Genomic DNA, 18,720 nt, shown 5'->3' with positions numbered 1-18,720 from the left:
ATATCACACACCGCATTTGCCACTGTCAACCTTCCATCCTGTCAATTCCATTCCTCTCTCTTCAGACTGGCATCCCACAGGAAATTGCCAGAGTTTCTATGCAATATTAATGTGTGTGATATCCATCGAAGGCCACTCCACTGGAGTGAACAGTCTGTCACCCAAAAAAATACACCTTTTAGAGGCTGAAGTATGAAATTTTCTCTAAGATACTTTAAAAAATATGATGTAACGTTTTAACTTTTGATAACAAGACAAAAAATAATTTCTTAAAAAAGTAACATCCTTTAAGACAGTATAAGTAAAGGTAGTTTCTTAATTTGTTTTGTTTTTGATTTTTTAAAAACTTTTTGTATGTTTCTGTAGCAACTGCAAATTATTTTACATACTTAGTGTAATATTATAATTATAGCATTTCACATACAAAGTATGAAATATCTTTTGATTACCCTTTATTGATTTCTATAAATATAAAAAGATAAAAGGAGGGTGTTCCTGCAGCACACTCCACTAATGGTATTTAAGATTATACATACTTGCTGAAAGAAAACTGTTTATTAAAATTTTCAAAACGATATACATACATCATTTTATTTTCACAATTTGGCAGCACATGGAACATATTACTCATATAACATTACTCATTAAAATATTTTTTAAGTATTTCCCACTTTTATAAGCCAGTCCTAGGGATGCTGTGGTAACTCAAGAAAAATTGTCCCTATATTCATGTCACTTAACTGACATTTGACAAGTAAAGACAATGATCCACAGATTAGGTTAATGACTTTGCTTGAATTAATCTATTCATACAGCAGAGCTAAAATAATTAATCAAGTCCCCTAGGAGCCTGACCATTTTTTTTTAGGACCACTTTATCATTTGTAAAGGATCACATATCATTTTTCTCAATAAATAATCTTTACTAAAATGAGTGGTTTATTTTTGTAATAATCATTATACATGTAGTGTTTTGGGTACTTTAAGCCAAACAAATTTAGGCACAAAACAAAAATTGTTAGTTATCAATTCTTCCTTTCATCCTTTTTCTCATTAGCTATTAAATACAAAGGAAAAAAAGACTCTCTACATTCTAGTCTTTGATATGTGTCCAGACACAAAGATTTTCCTGTATAATATAAATTGGAAACACAAAAATTAACCAATTGTATATTTCTTTTTGTGCAAAAAGGTCAAGATAATTATCTCTTACAATCAAATAAGAGATTTCTTTTATGCTCACAACCGAGTCAACTTCTGAGCTGTGAAGCTAAATAAGCCTGCAGACACTAATAAGAAATAGATCTTGAATGGTAAGCGAACCTGAAAAATAAAAGATGTCATTCTCTCTGACATGTGGTATTCACAACTTCTTTTATGAAAAAGAAGACTTCCTTTATAAATTATGAAGTATAGAATCTGGAAAACTAAATGAGCTTAGGAAGTGCTGGTTCTCTATAATGAGGGGCATATAATGTATTGATCTTTAGTATCCAGGCAGGGGGTAAATATATAAAGTATTTGCATTCACACATTTTTCTTCTCTTTCTAGAGTGCCAATTAATTTAATGAGTATATCTTGCAACTAAAGGGTAGGGAATCCTTTTGCACCCCTCAACAATTTTTTAAGGTCAGTAGAGAAGGAAACCAACATTGCAAATTTTTCCACCTCAATTTCTAATGCTCAATAAGTTCAATATGATACTGTGAATTTTCTTCTTTATTGCCCCACCCCCACAAAGAAATTTAAATTCTTAATGTTACAAGAAACTTTTGGGAAATTTGATTCTTAAGGGGGGAAAAAAGGATCTTTTAAAATTTCATTAATGCAGCTTTTTAAAATGTGGAGTAGAGTGACTTCCCCATCCTCCGGGGAAGTATTCACTAGCTTTACCTTCTAACTGAAAGTGCAGTAGAAATTTTTACAATCTGTGGTCACAAACTGATTACAAACAAACTGAAAGCTTTAAATAACTGAAAAAGATTGGATTCCCTCCCCTTTATTTTGCTTGCTATTGACAGGATGAAGAATAAATCAATACTGTTATATTGTAGCAGTATTTCTTTTTATGGCACATTGTACATATTTTGGGGGTTCTAATCTTTTATTGTGGCTAAGATGTGCAGCCATTTGCCCATGGTTCTTCCTCAATACATTATTTCAGTTGAGAAAATTTATTGAAATGCATTGCCAACAAGCATAATCAATAGTTCATTATGTTTATGCTTCAGGGACATCTAAAGAAAAAATGTACATAAATCTGCTTCTGTACAAATGTTCTATTGTTCAGTAAATTAAGGATGCACCCAACGCAAAAAACCAATCTCTTTCCTGTAGCCCATTATTCCACTAGAGGGCAGTATTGACAAAAGGAAACATTTCCCCTTCAGTTCTCTAGTTAATTTTATCATTCCAACACATAATAGTTTGTTTCCTATGAGTATATTTGTTGTTTTTAACAAAAATTAGTTTTCATGTTTCAAAAGAGTATTCTGAATTTTATCATGGTTCTCAACTAGAGCAACACCATGCTTATTATTTAAAAAATATTTTTACCACTAAAATTTGCATTTTTTTCCAATGTTTCCAGCAAATAAAACTGTACCTGAAGGTATAGTTAGCTTGCAGGAAGGAAATATAAATTTTGTTTATTTATTTTCTAAATTAAAGTCTAAAATAATCGCAGAAACTATTTTCACTTTGGCAAACCACAAAGTTCATTTAAGGAATCATTTTAAGAGCATGGCAAGAAGATAGGAACTAATTGGTAAGTTTGCAAATTAGGGACAAGTTGAAGTTTTACAAAACAAGAGAGAGAGATGATATAAATTTTGATAAAAATGGTTCTGCACAAGAGACACTTTCTTAATAGAAAAGTACTAAACTGGTTATAGTTTGATCATTTTTATTTTATTTTAACTTTTAGGTACCAGGGATAGAATTACTCATGGGTACTTAAACACTGAGCCACATTCTTAGCTCTTTTTATTTTATATTTCGAGACAGGGTCTCACTGAGTTGGTTAGGCCTTGCCAAGTTGCTGAGGTTGGCTTTGAACTTGCGATACTTCTGCTTCAGCCTCCTGAGCCACTGGGATTACAAGTGTGCCTCAGCACATCTGGCTTTATCATCTTTTAAAAAATGGTAAAGTGTAGCTCTCATTTTCGGAATTCTTATGCATAACCAGAAGGTACACAAAACCATAATCCAGTGAAAAAGAGCTTCCCTTGCATTTGTACTGCTGTTCAGTGTCTGCATTACCTGTGCTAGACTATTGGGCTGCTGTGCCCTTCAAAATCCTGAGCAGCTACTGAAACTGATATGTACTCTTAGGCAAATTATGCAATTGATTCTTCTGTGACTAATTCTGTTGTACACTACCAGCGTATTATCACGTATTATCTGCCTTCTGCTGTCGCTTTTACCCTCTTGGTTTCTTCATTTGTCTATTTATCCTGTTCACTTCTATGTCTTTCTTTGTGCGCCCACACATATACTTAGAAAAAGCTGCATCTCTAGACAGAAAAATCTTTTTCTGCTTTGCATAAGTCTTAGATATAAATCAACTTCTCTCACATTTTACTTACTCTTTTAAAAATAAAAACCTATACTGGAATTTTCTTTCTTAACTGTCTCAATTCATTTTTCAGTGCACTTTCTAATTTTTAAATTTAGAGTTATGGATTCTTGGGGATAGTGCATCTGAAATGTAGATGTAATTGAAGTTACATGTTACATGTTGCTAAAAGCAGCAAAGAATACACAGTCTCTCAGTATCACAAATAGTGATGCAGCTTCCACTGTATCAGGCAGTGTACAGAAGTTTGAGAAATGGTTGCAATCAGAAAACACAGGGTACCTCTTAGTATTCAGCTTACAGGTTCGTGTGGAAAGCAAAAATTAAAAAAAAATTCTAAGTGTGATGGACATTATGGAATAGATAGTTCAAGGATATGAAGGGAATATATAGCAAAGAATGTAACTAATTTAGCATAAGATGCATCTCAAGACACTTGAGCAACTGTCCAAGTTGCTCATGAACTGTGATTAGGTAAAATACTCCTTTGAGATGGGTAGCCAAATAACACTGCATTGTTGACAAAGCCACAAAAACAGAATTTCATTCCACATGTGGTCTCCCTGTTTGCATATATGATATGGGGAACAGGATTTGATACATTTTTGTACATTTTTCCAAGTTGTGATATGATCAATTGCTAATTGGGGAATATGTGGTTATTTTGAGCATTATCTTCAGCAATTTCTATGTAATATCAGCACATTTCAGACCTTCTCAAAGGGCATAATAGTTGTGAGTGTGTGTTTGTGTATGTATTTTATTTTTATTTTATGTCAGGCATTTTCTAGGCTTGTTAAATTTATCATAGCAATAAGTATGCCTAAAATTTTGTCCAAAATACATATTGGCAATTTTTGTTTTCAGTACTGGGGATTGAACTCAAGGTCTTCCACATGCAAAGCAAGCAATCTACCCCTGAGTTAAATCCCCAAGCCTTTTAATTTTATTTTGAGACAATGTCTTGCTAGGTTATACAGTTCAGTCACAAACTTGTGATCCTCCTGCTTCGGCCTTCCAAATAGCTGCTATTATAGGCTAATGTAACAAACAGGCTTATTTGTGTTGTTATTATTATTGTTGTTGTTGCTATTATTATTATTCCAGCTTTAAATATAAAGAAACTGAAGCTTAGAGACCTTAGCTTGCTTATGCTTATCCAGTCAACAAAGGACAGAGACCTGATTGAATTCTGGTTAGTAGGGCATAATTCTGGTATCTGGAAGTGAAGAAAAGCTGTAATGGAAAATCACCAGAAAAATCTATGTAAGATAACTTGCATAGGATTTTAATTTAAAAACACACATGTAACTCATAAAATATCTATTTCCAAAGGTATGTTTAGAAGTTTTAAAACATTCCTCCAACTAGTTACTATACTTTTATTTTGACAAATTACTTTGCATGGTACCATCTATTTCCCTGACAATAATGCTATAGTCACTTATAAAGCTTTTTTATTACTTTGTAAAAGAAGAGGGATTGTTGTATTTGCACAGTTAAAATAACAACCTGTTTGATATTTAACCCAAAAAAGTTGTTTTCACTAAAATCTAAGAAAGTTTACCAAATAACATTCTGGGTCAAGTTAGTCTTATTAGAGGCTTCACAAACAGGAAGAAATCCATGGTCTTTCCATGGAATTCAATTTTATTAACTAGTTGTTAGTGGTATAGAAAAATCACATTTTCTTTTCTTGAGATTCACAATGCAAACCCGCATATTTACCATTTTGAAGACTCTAATATGGAAACCTGCAGTGTAGAAATTCGTTTACCTTCATAAAGTACAATATTTTCCAAAGTTATTTGTCTATTTTGTTTTATATGAGACACTCATTACCATCTTGAAGAGCTACTGCTCTATAAAATACATCCTGAGAGACATGGATCAAATACATGTAGGGCATAATTTATTATTATTTGGAATATGGTATGACTAGTAAATCTAAGTTTTCAGATAACATATTGAAGATTCCAACACATTAAGAGTGCAGCCTGGTGTGCAGCGGTCAGTTCATCTGGGCAGAGGGAGCAGTTAGTTGCAGCATTGATGAGACTTGTCCATGACAACAGAGCCTACTGGGAAATGACGACAGTGCCTGGCAGCAATTGCTATCATGAGTCTTTTCAGCATCCATTGCCCCTGATCCCCTGGAAGGCACTAAAACTCTGGAGACTGGTGGCAGTAGCAAGTTTGGATTCATGAGCCTTGACATCAGTAGTGAATGTGGTAATCAGTGAAAGTTGAAAGAACTTTATCATGTATATAAGTAAGGAAGACAGTGTCTTGAGACTCCCAGAAGCCAGCAGGTGACATTTAGGAAGCCATAAAGGAAACCCATAGATAAAAGAATTGTTAAGGTTTATGAGATGCTATTTTTTGAACTCTAGGCATGCACATTTTTATTTGTTTCCTTTAGTTTATTTCCTTAAAGGCAATATGTTAATCTTAGAACTAAAATTCTAGAATAGCAGAGCAGGAAGATGTCTTAAGAAGCTGATTCAGCCCCAAGATGAGTCCTCCCTAATGTGTTCACATTCTTTAAACTTGATGGTGAATATATTAGAAAGAACACATGGGTAAAAACCTGATCATGTAGAATAAAAGAGAAGAAATATCTGAAGGCCATAGGCTAAAACAACTATTTTAGCCAGGTCAAACAATCAAAAAGAACAGTTGATAAAAATAATGACCAATGTACTAGACCATATTCTACCAGCTAGTACACTGTAATCATCTTTTATTCAAGTTCCTCCCTACAGACAGGGAAAGAATGGACACTCTTGAGATGTCTAGTATTTCTGTAGTATCTGAGTCCTGCATTACCTCCTCTTCTCTCCACCTGTGCTCCTCTGACCACATTCAATCCAGGACTGCTCCAGCACTGTAGCAATGGAGCACCAGTGGTACTCTGTGTCTCAGGGCTCCATGAGTTAGTAAATGCCATCTTGGTAGTGAACATTCAATTTCCACTTAGAAAAGCTACCCACATTCTTATATTCTACAGGCTACAAACATTTCTCTTCTTTCTGGAGGAGGAAATCCCTTTGAAAGATGAAATTGCTAACTTTATCTTCCAAAATTCACTGCATTTTACAACCTAAGGCCTTGTGTATCATTTCAGTAAGTTTTTTTACTGCTATGACTAAAAGACATGACAAGAACAATTTTAGGGAGGAAACATTTATTTAGGGGCTCAGGGTTTCAGAGATCTTGGTCCACAGATGGGGCTCTATTCCTTGGGGACTGAGGTGAGGCAGAACATCCTGCCAGAAGAGTATGGCAGAAGGTAGCAGTTCACATTATGATCAGAAAGCAGAGAGACAGATTCCACTGGCCAGATACAAAATATATAACTCAAAGGTACACCCCACCTTCCTTCAGTTACCAACCAGTTAATCCCTATGGGGGGGATTAATGCACTCTGATTGTGTTAAGACTCTCATAACTTAATTATCTTACCTCTGAACCTTCCTGCATTATCTCACATATGAACTTTTAGGGAGCACCTCACATGCAAACCAAAACATGTATGGTATTTTATTTCTGAACCTTTTACCCATCCCTGTCTACAACCATGCCTGCATGCTCTGAGACAAATAAACCCAACCAAGGTGAATCCAGTCTTCTTTCACACAAGCTCCATTCTTTCTCTGTCCTACTCCTATGTAATGATTCATTCATCTAGGTAATTTATTTTTCTTCCACAAGTCCTTTGCATCCTTTTATGCTGTCTCATGTCAGATATACATAAATATATATATATATATAAAATTCATTGCCACAGATATTATCATCTCCCTAAATATATATATATATATATATATATATATATATATATAGAGAGAGAGAGAGAGAGAGAGAGAGAGAGAGAGAGAGAGTATAAGTACATATATATTTACATTTTAAACTTTTCTGATTTGTGTTCGGTTCTCAGTTTGCTATAGAACAGATCTTTGTATTTTCTATATTATATTACAATCCAGATGGTAAGAAATGATTTATGTGACAATTTAGTCTATAAGGCCAGATTTCTCATTGGATGTTACTTTTTAAATTGTTTAGAATTTTGTTTTTATTTCCCAGAAAATTTCCCATGTTATCTAATTCATTATTATCCCAGATTCAGTTGGTATATACATTTAATAAAAACATACAAAAAGAAAGATCAAAAAATGTTCTACAAAAAACTTAGCAACACAAAAATATTTATATGATCTACACTGACTTTCTTTTAGATCCTTCAAACTAGACACTAAGAAAACTTTTTGTAGATGTTTGTGACAAACTTATTTCATTCATACTGTGCAAATATTTTTTCTCCCAAGTATCCCTTCAACTTTCTCTCAAATATCTCTTTCCAATTTTAAATAAGTTTGATGAGCTACACATTAAACACTTGGGTCTTTTTCTTTTTCTTTTTCTTCCTCTTCTTCACAAAAGGAATTATGTTTCTGCTCAAAGAGATCTTCAGGATACTTTCCCTGTGGTGACTGTTTTGGGTAAAAATATCTCTTTAGCAAATACCATGTAATTATGTTATCAGCAGAACAGCCTGTCAGTACTACCAGTAAACAGACCAATAGCAGAAAATTTACAAGCCTGGGGAAAATGTGCATTTGTGGAGAAATGAGCCTGTGCTTCATTCTTACCTTCGAAACAAACTGATAATATTTTAATGAGCTAGCTTCATTGGTATATTATAGAATTTTAAATTTCTGTTTGTTATACCTCAGCCCTAGTTGTGGGAGAAAAGGTAAGTAAGTCTCAGTCTGCATTTAGGAAAACTTTCTGAAAATTTTATTTTCCATCAATCATTGGAAAGAAACAAAAAGTGATCTTAAACATGTATAGAATTAAATAGATTGTTTTGTTTAAAACTAAAATAAATTAAAAATTACCTTTACATGAGTTAGGCATCCTGATCATTGAAATAGTTCAATTTCTCCAAGATGAAACACCTGAGACAATAAAAATCAAACCTGTACTCTTTTCTGTTTAGGAAGAAATGAGCCTCCAGTGAGCAATTCTTTCACAGAATCGAAGGTAAACCTCAAGTGATACCCATATATTAAAATAAAGTGAGGGAGGCTCCAATGGAAACATGAAAAACTTAAGAGGTTTGAGTTCCAGAGAGAGAACAAGGCTTATTTAATGAGTATCTTAACTTTGTAGGTGATATATTTGGATCCAAATTGATTCCATTGATTTCTTCCATCAAAACAATATGAACAAATGAATCTTAACTGAATTCAGAGTGGCCAGCTCAGAATCCAGAAGTGTTTACAATTAGCCATTATCAAACATATTGTCCTGAGAGAGAAGGCTAGGCCATTTGAATTTCTTTCTAGGAAGAATAAGGGAAAGGTCATTAAATACTAAATCTTTTCTTCTTTTCTTTGCTCCAAACCATCAATAAACAAATACTTTTTCTACTCTTGATTTTTAGGTGACCAATTCTACCAAACCTTTTAGGTAGGCTAGGGTGAATTGGAGTGAGAGGGTCTATATTCTACACCTGGTACAGAAGGTATTTTGGTATCATTAATCCATTTAGATCATGCTCACCTTAGTCTTTTCCATATGCTTGCCTAACATGATGAATTCATTGCCGCAGATATTATCATCTCCCTAAACATTTTTTTGTAAGCAGATTTCTAGATTTCATAACACAGTAGTGTAACAAAACAGCATTTCAAAATACAAATTGAAGCCCCTCCCCCACTGCAGGTCCTCCATGATTTTTGGTGTTTCTTAGTTCTTTTTGAAAGTTCCTAGAGCAGGGAAAATCACCGTCTAGGGAAAAAGTGCAAAAAGAAAGGCAGGTTGTCCAAGGAAAGATTTTGATAGTTTAAGTTCCTATTTCCAAAGAAAACTTGGTGCTGAGTAAAATTTTAGCTCTCTGAAATTGATATTTCCCACTCCTTAAACATCAATTTCTCAGTGTAAAGAGATATCAAGTGGAAGAAATAAATATAATACTGTGAACTCCTGAGAAAAAAGAAACCCAGACCCTAAGAAAACTCTCCAGACAGCTATAGGGTATGTGAGAACGGAGGGGGCTCATAGTCTCCTTTCTAGAGTATATGCCAGTATATGCCATGTATATGCCAGTAGATTAGCCCACATGAAATGTAAAAGAGAAAATAGTGTAATCCCTGTGTCCCACTCTGATTTCAGGGTAATCCTGAAATCATCTAAAAAGAAAAAGAAGTTCAAAACTGCAGATGCAGTAATCAAGGATATTAACTCATGTGAGAAATGCACTTGTACTGATTCAGTATTGATAAAATCTTCACTAATCTTCTAAACATTCACATCAGTATTTTATTAAGTAAACTAATTGCATGTCATATTTTTTTTGAATCAAACAAAAGTTCAAGAAGGCAACGACTTCTTCTTCCATCATGTATTCATTAAAGTGCCCCCAAAAAAGAGAATTACAGATGGGCACGGTGGAACATGCCTGTAATCCCAGCTGCTTGGGAGGCTGAGACAGGAGGATCTCGAGTTCAAAACCAGCCTCAGCAGTTTGAGTTGGTATAGACATTTAATAAAATGGTACAAAAAGAAAGATCAAAAAATGTTCTACACTAAGCAACTCAGTAAGACATTGTCTCTAAATAAAATACAAAATAGGGCTGGGGATGTGACTCAGGGGTCGAGTGCCCCTGAGTTCAATTCCCGGTATTCCCCTCCCTCTCAAAAAGTGAGAATATAGAAAAGTTGCCATTGATGATTTGCCTTATGACCAAAGGTATATATGATCTCCTACTAGAATCATCCTTCAAGAACTGCAGTAATACTCAGAAACTAACTTTCTCTTATTGTAGGAAGAAAGGCATCTGCACATTTCTATAGCTAATAGGAACTAGAGAATATAAAATCACTAGTAATATATCTTAATTAAATTATACTAAACAGATCACCTTAAATACTTTATGAACTGCAACTGTAGATATTACAATACAACAAATTAAACCTTACTTCCACCTGACTCTGAAGCTTTCTTCATCCCAGACTCTTGAATTTACAAATAATTGTATAATTGGGTCTGGGGTCTATGAACATTTAAACATCCAGACTCTGATTTTTTTCACTTTTTAATTTAATTTTTAATGGAAAAACCTGAAGTAAGTTAATATCCCTGTTGCTCTGGAATTTGAACTGAACTGTCATCTAGTTGTGATTAGAATTTGACTGAAGTGATACCACTAATGGCAGACGCAAACAACTAGTATTTTAATGTATATTTAGTACCATTTTCAAATTTGTCTTTCAAAGTTAAAAAATATGGCAATTTGTTAAGTCTTTATAAATATTTCACATAAAAAATACAGTCTATGTTCTTGGTTGGCATCACTATGGTTACTATGGTTTGCTGACAAAAATAAAATAGGTATCATATAAGAAATAGTAGCTACACATATGGAGAAAGTAGGCCACTGGAACTCATCCAATATCCTTACCTTTACAATCACTGTGACTGTAGCAATACCAGGTGGCATTGTTCCATAAATATCAAAGGCCTCCACCAGAAAAGTGATACTTGCTTCCTGATCTGGAAATGCCTCATAATCCAAACTCCTCAAAAGGGACAGCTCTCCTGTAAATGGATGTAGTGCAAAAAAGTGCTTCACTTCAGGACTTCTTATCCGATAAGACACATTTGCTCCAAGGTCAACATCTTTGGCCTGTAACAAGTTAAGTAGAAGAATGGTTTTCATCAGTGGCATTGCCAAAATACAGGCAAGCAGGATTGATGAAAGTCATGTGTCAGTGCCTGGAACAGCAACAGTTTAATGTTGACCAAAAGACATGTTTGTAAAAACAGGTAATTTGTTAAGTAATTTATCATTTATCATGGAAAGGAAGAGGCAGATTTGGGACAAGCAGAGAGAGAGAGAGAGAGAGAAAAGGAGAGAGAGAGACCCATGGGATTTTATCATTGTTGATATTATTACTGTATTACTGTATCTACTTTGTCTGGAAGATCACTTGTTAAATGAATCATAGCACAGTAAAGAAATAAATCATGTCATAAGTGATTGTTTCCTGCTGATTATTATCATGAAACTATTATAAATAAAAATAATTATTGAGTAACTCTCATAAACATAATAGAGCATTAACTGTAAGAAAACTAAGGAAATATTAGGAGAAATTTGTTCTCACTGGAATCCTATAATTCATTCCTAGAGATCACTCCATTACAACTTCCTTCCTCTAACCAGTTTCTGTTGAGTACTTATTAGGTAAAATGCACTATGGAAAAAGCCAAGGTGAATAATACATAATTGCTGCACTGTAGTCTATGGCCTCAAAGAAGAAATAATTATAGAACTACCTAAATAAAAGAAAAAAATAATGCTATCTGAAAAAAGTTCAGATTAGAACCTAAGTTAAAAGGTAGGATTTTTGTTGAAGTGGGACAGCTGTTTCACTCAGTAGAATAGACTGACAAAAGCACCCAAGTTAGAGGAAATAAAACAGCAAGAACAAAAATGGGATTGTCAGAGTTTTTTTATTTTTTTAATGTACATTCATAAATACAAGCACCTTCTTTATAAGTTTCAGTCTTGTTCTCCAATCAATTACTAGCATCACAACTGTAAAAATATTGTTAAAACAGACATCATTGTGTCATTTTCCTGCCTCAAATTCTCAATTTCCATCAACCCTTGTGTTATTTAGATTTATATTACTGTGACAAAGTACATGAGAAAATCAATTTATAAAGCTGGAAAAGTTTATTTATTCATGTAGTTTCTGTCCTAGGTCACTTATTTCTATTGCTTTGAGTCTATGGCAACACAGTACGGAAAGCTGGGAAACCATGATAGAAGTCTATTTGCCTCATGGCAGCCAGGAAACAAAGTGAAACAGAAAGGGGATGGGTTTTCAATATCTCCTTTAAGGGCACACCCTCAATGACCTTTCTCCCCTTAGGCTTCACCTCCTAAAGTACCCACAACCTCCCAACGGTGCCATAGACTGAGGACCAAACTTAACACATGGGCCTTATGGGGACATTCAGGACCAAATTTACAGCAACCCCAAGCTCCTTAACAGGATGAGATGGACCATTACATTTTCTAGTCCTTTAGCTCTTCAAACTTCACCCTCTCCTCCAGGATTTTGAAAAAGTTTTTTTCCATCAATTTGAGTAATCTTTCTTCCCTCTTTGCTTAGTGACTCTGACTTGCCCCTGAGTTAACAATTTAGAAATAACTCTCTTGATCAAAAGTTCTTCTGATGCTCAAATGCAGTTTAGGAGCTCTGCCTATGATTTCTTCAACTGCTGGTATTATGTACCACCAATTTAATTACCAATCTAGTTGTCCAGTTAGTAAACCAGACTGAAAATATCAGAAAAGCAGAAAATTTGTCTTTTTCAATTTTGTATTTCCAATGTCTTCAAGAGAAAGTGGCATACAATTAGACACTGAAGATATGTGTTTGTTGAATGAAATGATGGATGAATAAATGTATGGAGGATTAAATGGAGAGATAATGATCCTCTACCTGGTCATTGTGTGTCCTATTTATTTTATTATGTTTATTGAATAATTAAATATTTGTTGAGTTGAATTATGGAAGAAATACAGATTCTTGACAAAATCCTAACAACATTCAAGTTATTCTTTGCATGTGGAGAAAGGATTAGAATTTATTTTTCAAAGAATAGAGGACATGGACACAAACCCAAATAAATGCCAAAAATATGCAATGGAGAAAAGATAGCTTCTTCAACAAATGGTGCTGGGAAAACTGGCAATCCATATGCAGCAGAATGAAACTAAACCCCTATCTCTCACCCTGCACAAAATTCAACTCAAAATGGACCATGGACCTCAGAATCAGACCAGAGACCCTTCATCTTATAGAAGAAAATGTAGGTCCAAATCTTCACCATGTCAGCCCAGGATCAAACTTCCTTAACAGGACTCCCATAGCACAAGAAATAAAAGCAAGAATCAATAACTGGCATAGATTCAAACTAAAAATCTTTCTCTCAGCAAAGGAAACTATCAGCAATATGAAGAGAGAGCCTACAGAGTGGGAGAAAATCTTTGTCACCCATACTTCAGATAGAGAGCTAATTTCCAGAATATATAAAGAACTCAAAAAACACTACACCAAGAATACAAATAATCCAATCAACAAATGGGCTAAGGAAATGAACAGACACTTCACAGAAGAAGATCTACAAGCAATCAACAGACATATGAAAAAATGTTCAACTTCTCTAGTAATAAGAGAAATGCAAATCAAAACTACCCTAAAATTCCATCTCACCCCAATTAGAATGGCGATTATCAAGAACACAAGCAACAATAGGTGTTGGTGAGGATGTGGGGAAAAAAGTACACTCACACATTGTTGGTGGGGTTGCAAATTAGTGCAGCCAATCTGGAAAGCAGTGTGGAGATTCCTCAGAAAGCTTGGAATGGAACCACCATTTGACCCAGTTATCCCACTCCTTGGCCTATACCCAAAGGACTTAAAAGTAGAATACTACAAAGATGCAGCCACATCAATGTTCATAGCTGCTCAATGCACAATAGCCAGATTGTGGAACCAACCTAGATGCCCTTCAATTGATGAATGGATAAAGAAACTGGTATATTTATACAATAGAATATTACTCAACCATAAAGAATAATAAAATCATGGCATTTGCAGGCAAATGGAAGAAATTGGAGAATATCATTGCTAAGTGAGATAAGCCAATCTCAAAAAATCAAAGGACGAATGATCTCATTGATAAGCGGATGATGACACATAATGGGGGAGGGGTAAGAATAGAGGAAGGAAGGATGTATAGAGGGAAAAGAGGGGTGGGAGGGGTGGGAAAAATAACAGAATGAATCAAACAACATTACCCTATGTAAATGTATGATTACACAAATGGTATGCCTTTACCCCATGTACAAAGAGAGATTCAACATGTATCCCAATTGTTTACAATAAAAATAAATTTTTAAAAAAATTTAAAAATGCATTTAATAGATCTCCTGTATAAATTAGCTGGGTGCTAAAAATGCAGATTTATAAGTCAATCTGACCTACTGAACCAAAGCATCCAGTTTCTGGGAATGTTATAGTTTGAGATATTAAGAAGAGGTTTGAATATAGAGATGAAATATAAAAGGTGAATTAGGACACTAGAAGATGCCTATTATATACTTAAAGTGAAAAAAATGTACAGAATAACGGATATAACAATGTCTGCAAAATAAAGGGGAAGCATACATATATATACGTGGGCATACATATATGTGTAAATATATATGTGTACATATACATATGTGTGTTATATATGCAAATACCTGCACACGTGCATATTTGTCATAGCACAACAATAAATGTGAAAAACACTCAAAATAATTTAATATTGAGTATAATTATTAAATTATCATTTATTGTCAAATGTTACAAAAATATACAGCATAACTTTTGTAAATTAAGAAAAATCTCTTAGAAAGTATGGTTTTCCTTACAAATTCACCTTTCTTCCCATTAATTTTGTGGGATCCCCTAATGAGAGGTTATCACAGAAAAAGGAGTGTACAGTATTTGATAAATACTTACAATAAAATTCATTCATTTTTATCTGAAACTAAAATGTAAGTGGGTTAATTGCATTTTTGCTGCTAAATTTGGCTGTATTACCCTTCTTGCATATCTAATAATACAGAATTCATAGAAGTAATGGTTTTCCACATACCTCTATTTTAAGGAAGGTGGTTCCGGCTGGCAGATTCTCTTCAACAACAACAGTGTATGTTGAATTGGTGAACACTGGACTGTTATCATCAATATCCAAAACCTTGATGGCCAGGGTTAGAGTTGAATGACGAGGGTGTACCGCTCCATCAGTTGCCACCACAACAAGTTCATAGTAGTCTCTGACTTCTCTGTTCAGCTTCACTGCTGTGTAAATGCTCCCATTGGATGTGATGCGGAAAAGATTATTGAAGTTACCCAAACTGTAGTGCACTTGGCCATTTATTCCAGCATCAGGGTCTGTTGCCTAAAAGAAATCAAAAACAAAGAATTCACATAGTAGCTTCTGGTATGCTGCTGACACATTATGGCATTTTCCTAATCAAATATTCTTTTCATCTCTAACTAGAACATTTAAAAGATAATGAAGATGGAATGAACAATCTAAAACATGAAAAGGAATATACATAATTTAATAAGCATACTCATTCAAAATGAGCATAACTTACACATTGATAATATCATCAGCATTACAATAATGTAGTATGACAGAAAATACATGTTATCAAAATACTGTTTCATGTATTATTATTTCTTTAATAGATTTTGAATGCCAAAGTAAGACAAAAAGTTTGTTTTTAATTAAGACAATTTCCTGAGTAATAATTTCAGTGTCTATGTGTTTGCATTCAAATGCTTTCTATATTCATTTTCATATTTAAATATGTTTTAGTGCTATGCATTTTACCTCATTTAATTCTCTTGATGTTTTTAGTGAGTAAATATTGGTCCTATTTTGAAAATGAAAAAATGTTGCTTACGGAATTTAATTGACTTGTCTATAGTAACACAAGAAATAAATACTTCAGTGTCCTAGTTCTTAGTACAGTATCTCATATTTAAAACTACTTAATAAATACTTGTGGAATTAATGAATTTATGTTAAATGAATATATGGAACTGAGATTTGAAACTAAATTCATTCAAAATCTCAAGTGGGAATAAAAATGCAGTAATTCTATAAATACAAGGGACTATTCTTTAATATTCGAATACAAATATCCATAATATCAGAGAATAGTTGATAAACCTAGATATACTGACATATTTAAGTCATGTAAAAATATTTTGTGTCAAAACAGTGAGTAAATTTTAGGTAAATATTCTAATGGAATATTATGAGGATTGATCTTATATATATTCAATAAATTATTTTTTATAAACAATGACTTTGCACTATCAAATACTTTACATTTTGTGTTAAATAATTCTTTGTTATTATTCTTCAAAAAGACTTGAAATCTAGAAAGAGGTGAGATGTTACAGTTGTGCTCAAAGTTATCAGCAAAGAAAGGAAGGTGTTTTCTACACACTAAGGACACAATAGTCAGGCAATGGATGCAGATCCTAGAATGTGGTGCAATGCACTTTTCAATTCTTCTTTTTTCTAAAATTTGTTATTACTAGTTATATATGATAATAAAATGTGTCTTGAAATAATATACATATATGGATTATAACTTCTCATTCTTCTGGTTGTACACGATGTGGAATTAGATTGGTCATGTAATCTTCATGGAATAAACAAAGAACAGTGTGAACAATTTTCAAAAGACAACTGTAAATTTTATTTTATTTTTTGAAATTGCTGATAAAGAGAAAAAATTCTTTAGTAATATAATGTAAATAGGTTTTACTTCATTTCTCTAACACTTGCAATTTTCAGTAATTTTTCTGTCTCTGGGACACTTAAGGTCACAAAAATGTCATTTGTGCAATCAGTAATTTAAATGATACTTGCTCAAATTATTTTTATTCATCCGCATTATTGATAAAATATATCAGTTTAACTAATATGATTGATGTATGTGTTTGTGACTAATCTGAAGGGGAGAGTGTTGTGTATGTGTTCCTCTATAATATCTAGCCGATATCTCCACTAGGATGCCCAAATATATCTACACAGATACTACTTGACTTATGATTGGATTACATCTATATCAACCCATTGTAAATTAAATGTTGTAAGTTAAAAATGCGTTTAATACATCTAACCTACTGAACTTCATAGCTTATCAACAAATACACTGTAGAGCACTGGTTGTTTGCACTCATGAGAGCATGACTAAATGGGAACTGCTGCCCTTTTTGCTGTCCAGCATCTTGAAAGAGTATTATACATGATATTGGTAGCCTGGGAAGAGATTAAAATTAAAAATTTAATGGACAATTTTTTATTCAATATGTATTGCTTTTGCACCATGAACAAAAGGAAAAAACAAAAACAAAACTTAGTTGAAACATTATACATCAAGGAACTGCCTGTATTGGTTTTCTAGTCTGTTTTAGCTGCTGTAATAAATTACCAGTTTATCAGCTGCCACAAAATAAGTTCATTATTTTAATGGTCTTCTGGTAAATTCAATATGGATCTCACCAGGTTAAAACAAAGCAAGACTGTGCTCTCTTCTGGAGTCTCTAAGGGAAAAATAGTTTCCTTGCTCATTCAAGTTGTGGATAGAACTCAGTTGTTTGAGGTTGTAGGATTGAGATCCCCAATCCCTTGGTGGTTGACATGTGAGGGCCAATCCCATCTTCTAGCTGCCATCACATCTCATGACTCCTGGCATACTGCCTCAATAAGGGCAGCAATGCTGGCCAAGTGTTCCTCTGACATTTTTAGAATCACTCTTCTTTCATCTTATCTCTTTGACTCACTTTTCAATCACCCTATTGTACTTGAAGGGCTTACATGATTCATTAGGCTTGCCTTGACAATTCAGTGTACTGTTATCATCTCAAAGTCCTTAGTTTTAATAACACTTGTAGCAAACCTATAGCAATCTATACTTCGTGATAATTTGCTGAGAGAAAATATTCAGAGATAATTGGTAGGAAGACTGAAAATAAATGTTAGATGGGGCAGCCTCATCAGGAGGGTTTTTAAATTTCTTTAAAATATTTTAAATTAACTAAAATGTAAGTCATATGTTAAGTACACACACGAAGACTGAGCTGATCCACTACCACTGAATTTACTGGATTTCCAGCCACCATGAAGGGAAGTATATATAATTCTGATGGAATAAAAGGCCATGTATTCTGCAGAAATTTACCCTAAAAATTGTAAGATTACTCAGATATACAACTAATGAAGACAAATGAACTAAAATGTTTGCAAATTGCAAGACTATTCCCGTGGGTTTTAGTTTTTTTTAATCTGATTAATTGAAGAGTAAACAAAGTTATAAGTAAAGTGGCATATACTACCTGAGCAAGGTAGTTTCACTTATTTGCTATTATATGTGAATATATAGATCTTAGACAAGGTAACCAAACACAGAATCCCTTATTATCAGCAGTACTGTCAAGAAGTTTGCATGGATGTTTAGTATCTAGTCAAGCAGCT

The 18,720-nt window shown here is 33.6% G+C and overlaps 1 protein-coding gene across 1 annotated transcript in view; it reads right to left on the bottom strand.

The window, feature by feature from the left end:
- The window catches only part of PCDH15 (protocadherin related 15), a gene marked incomplete at its 3' end in the record, with an annotated part of 922,351 nt that overhangs the window by 151,581 nt on the left and 752,050 nt on the right, over positions 1–18,720 (bottom strand). Inside the window, exons 19-20 of the mRNA XM_079136109.1 lie at positions 15,313–15,618; positions 11,051–11,275 (exon numbers count right to left, since the gene is read on the bottom strand). Of these exons, the coding sequence (XP_078992235.1) occupies positions 11,051–11,275; positions 15,313–15,618 (531 nt within the window). The remainder of the gene's footprint in view (positions 1–11,050; positions 11,276–15,312; positions 15,619–18,720) is intronic.

Source organism: Sciurus vulgaris, assembly GCF_902686455.1.
Source record: "Sciurus vulgaris genome assembly, chromosome: 4".
NCBI lineage: Eukaryota > Metazoa > Chordata > Mammalia > Rodentia > Sciuridae > Sciurus > Sciurus vulgaris.
The sequence above is the reverse complement of the archived record's forward strand: the minus strand, read 5'-3'. Positions and strand labels throughout refer to the sequence as shown.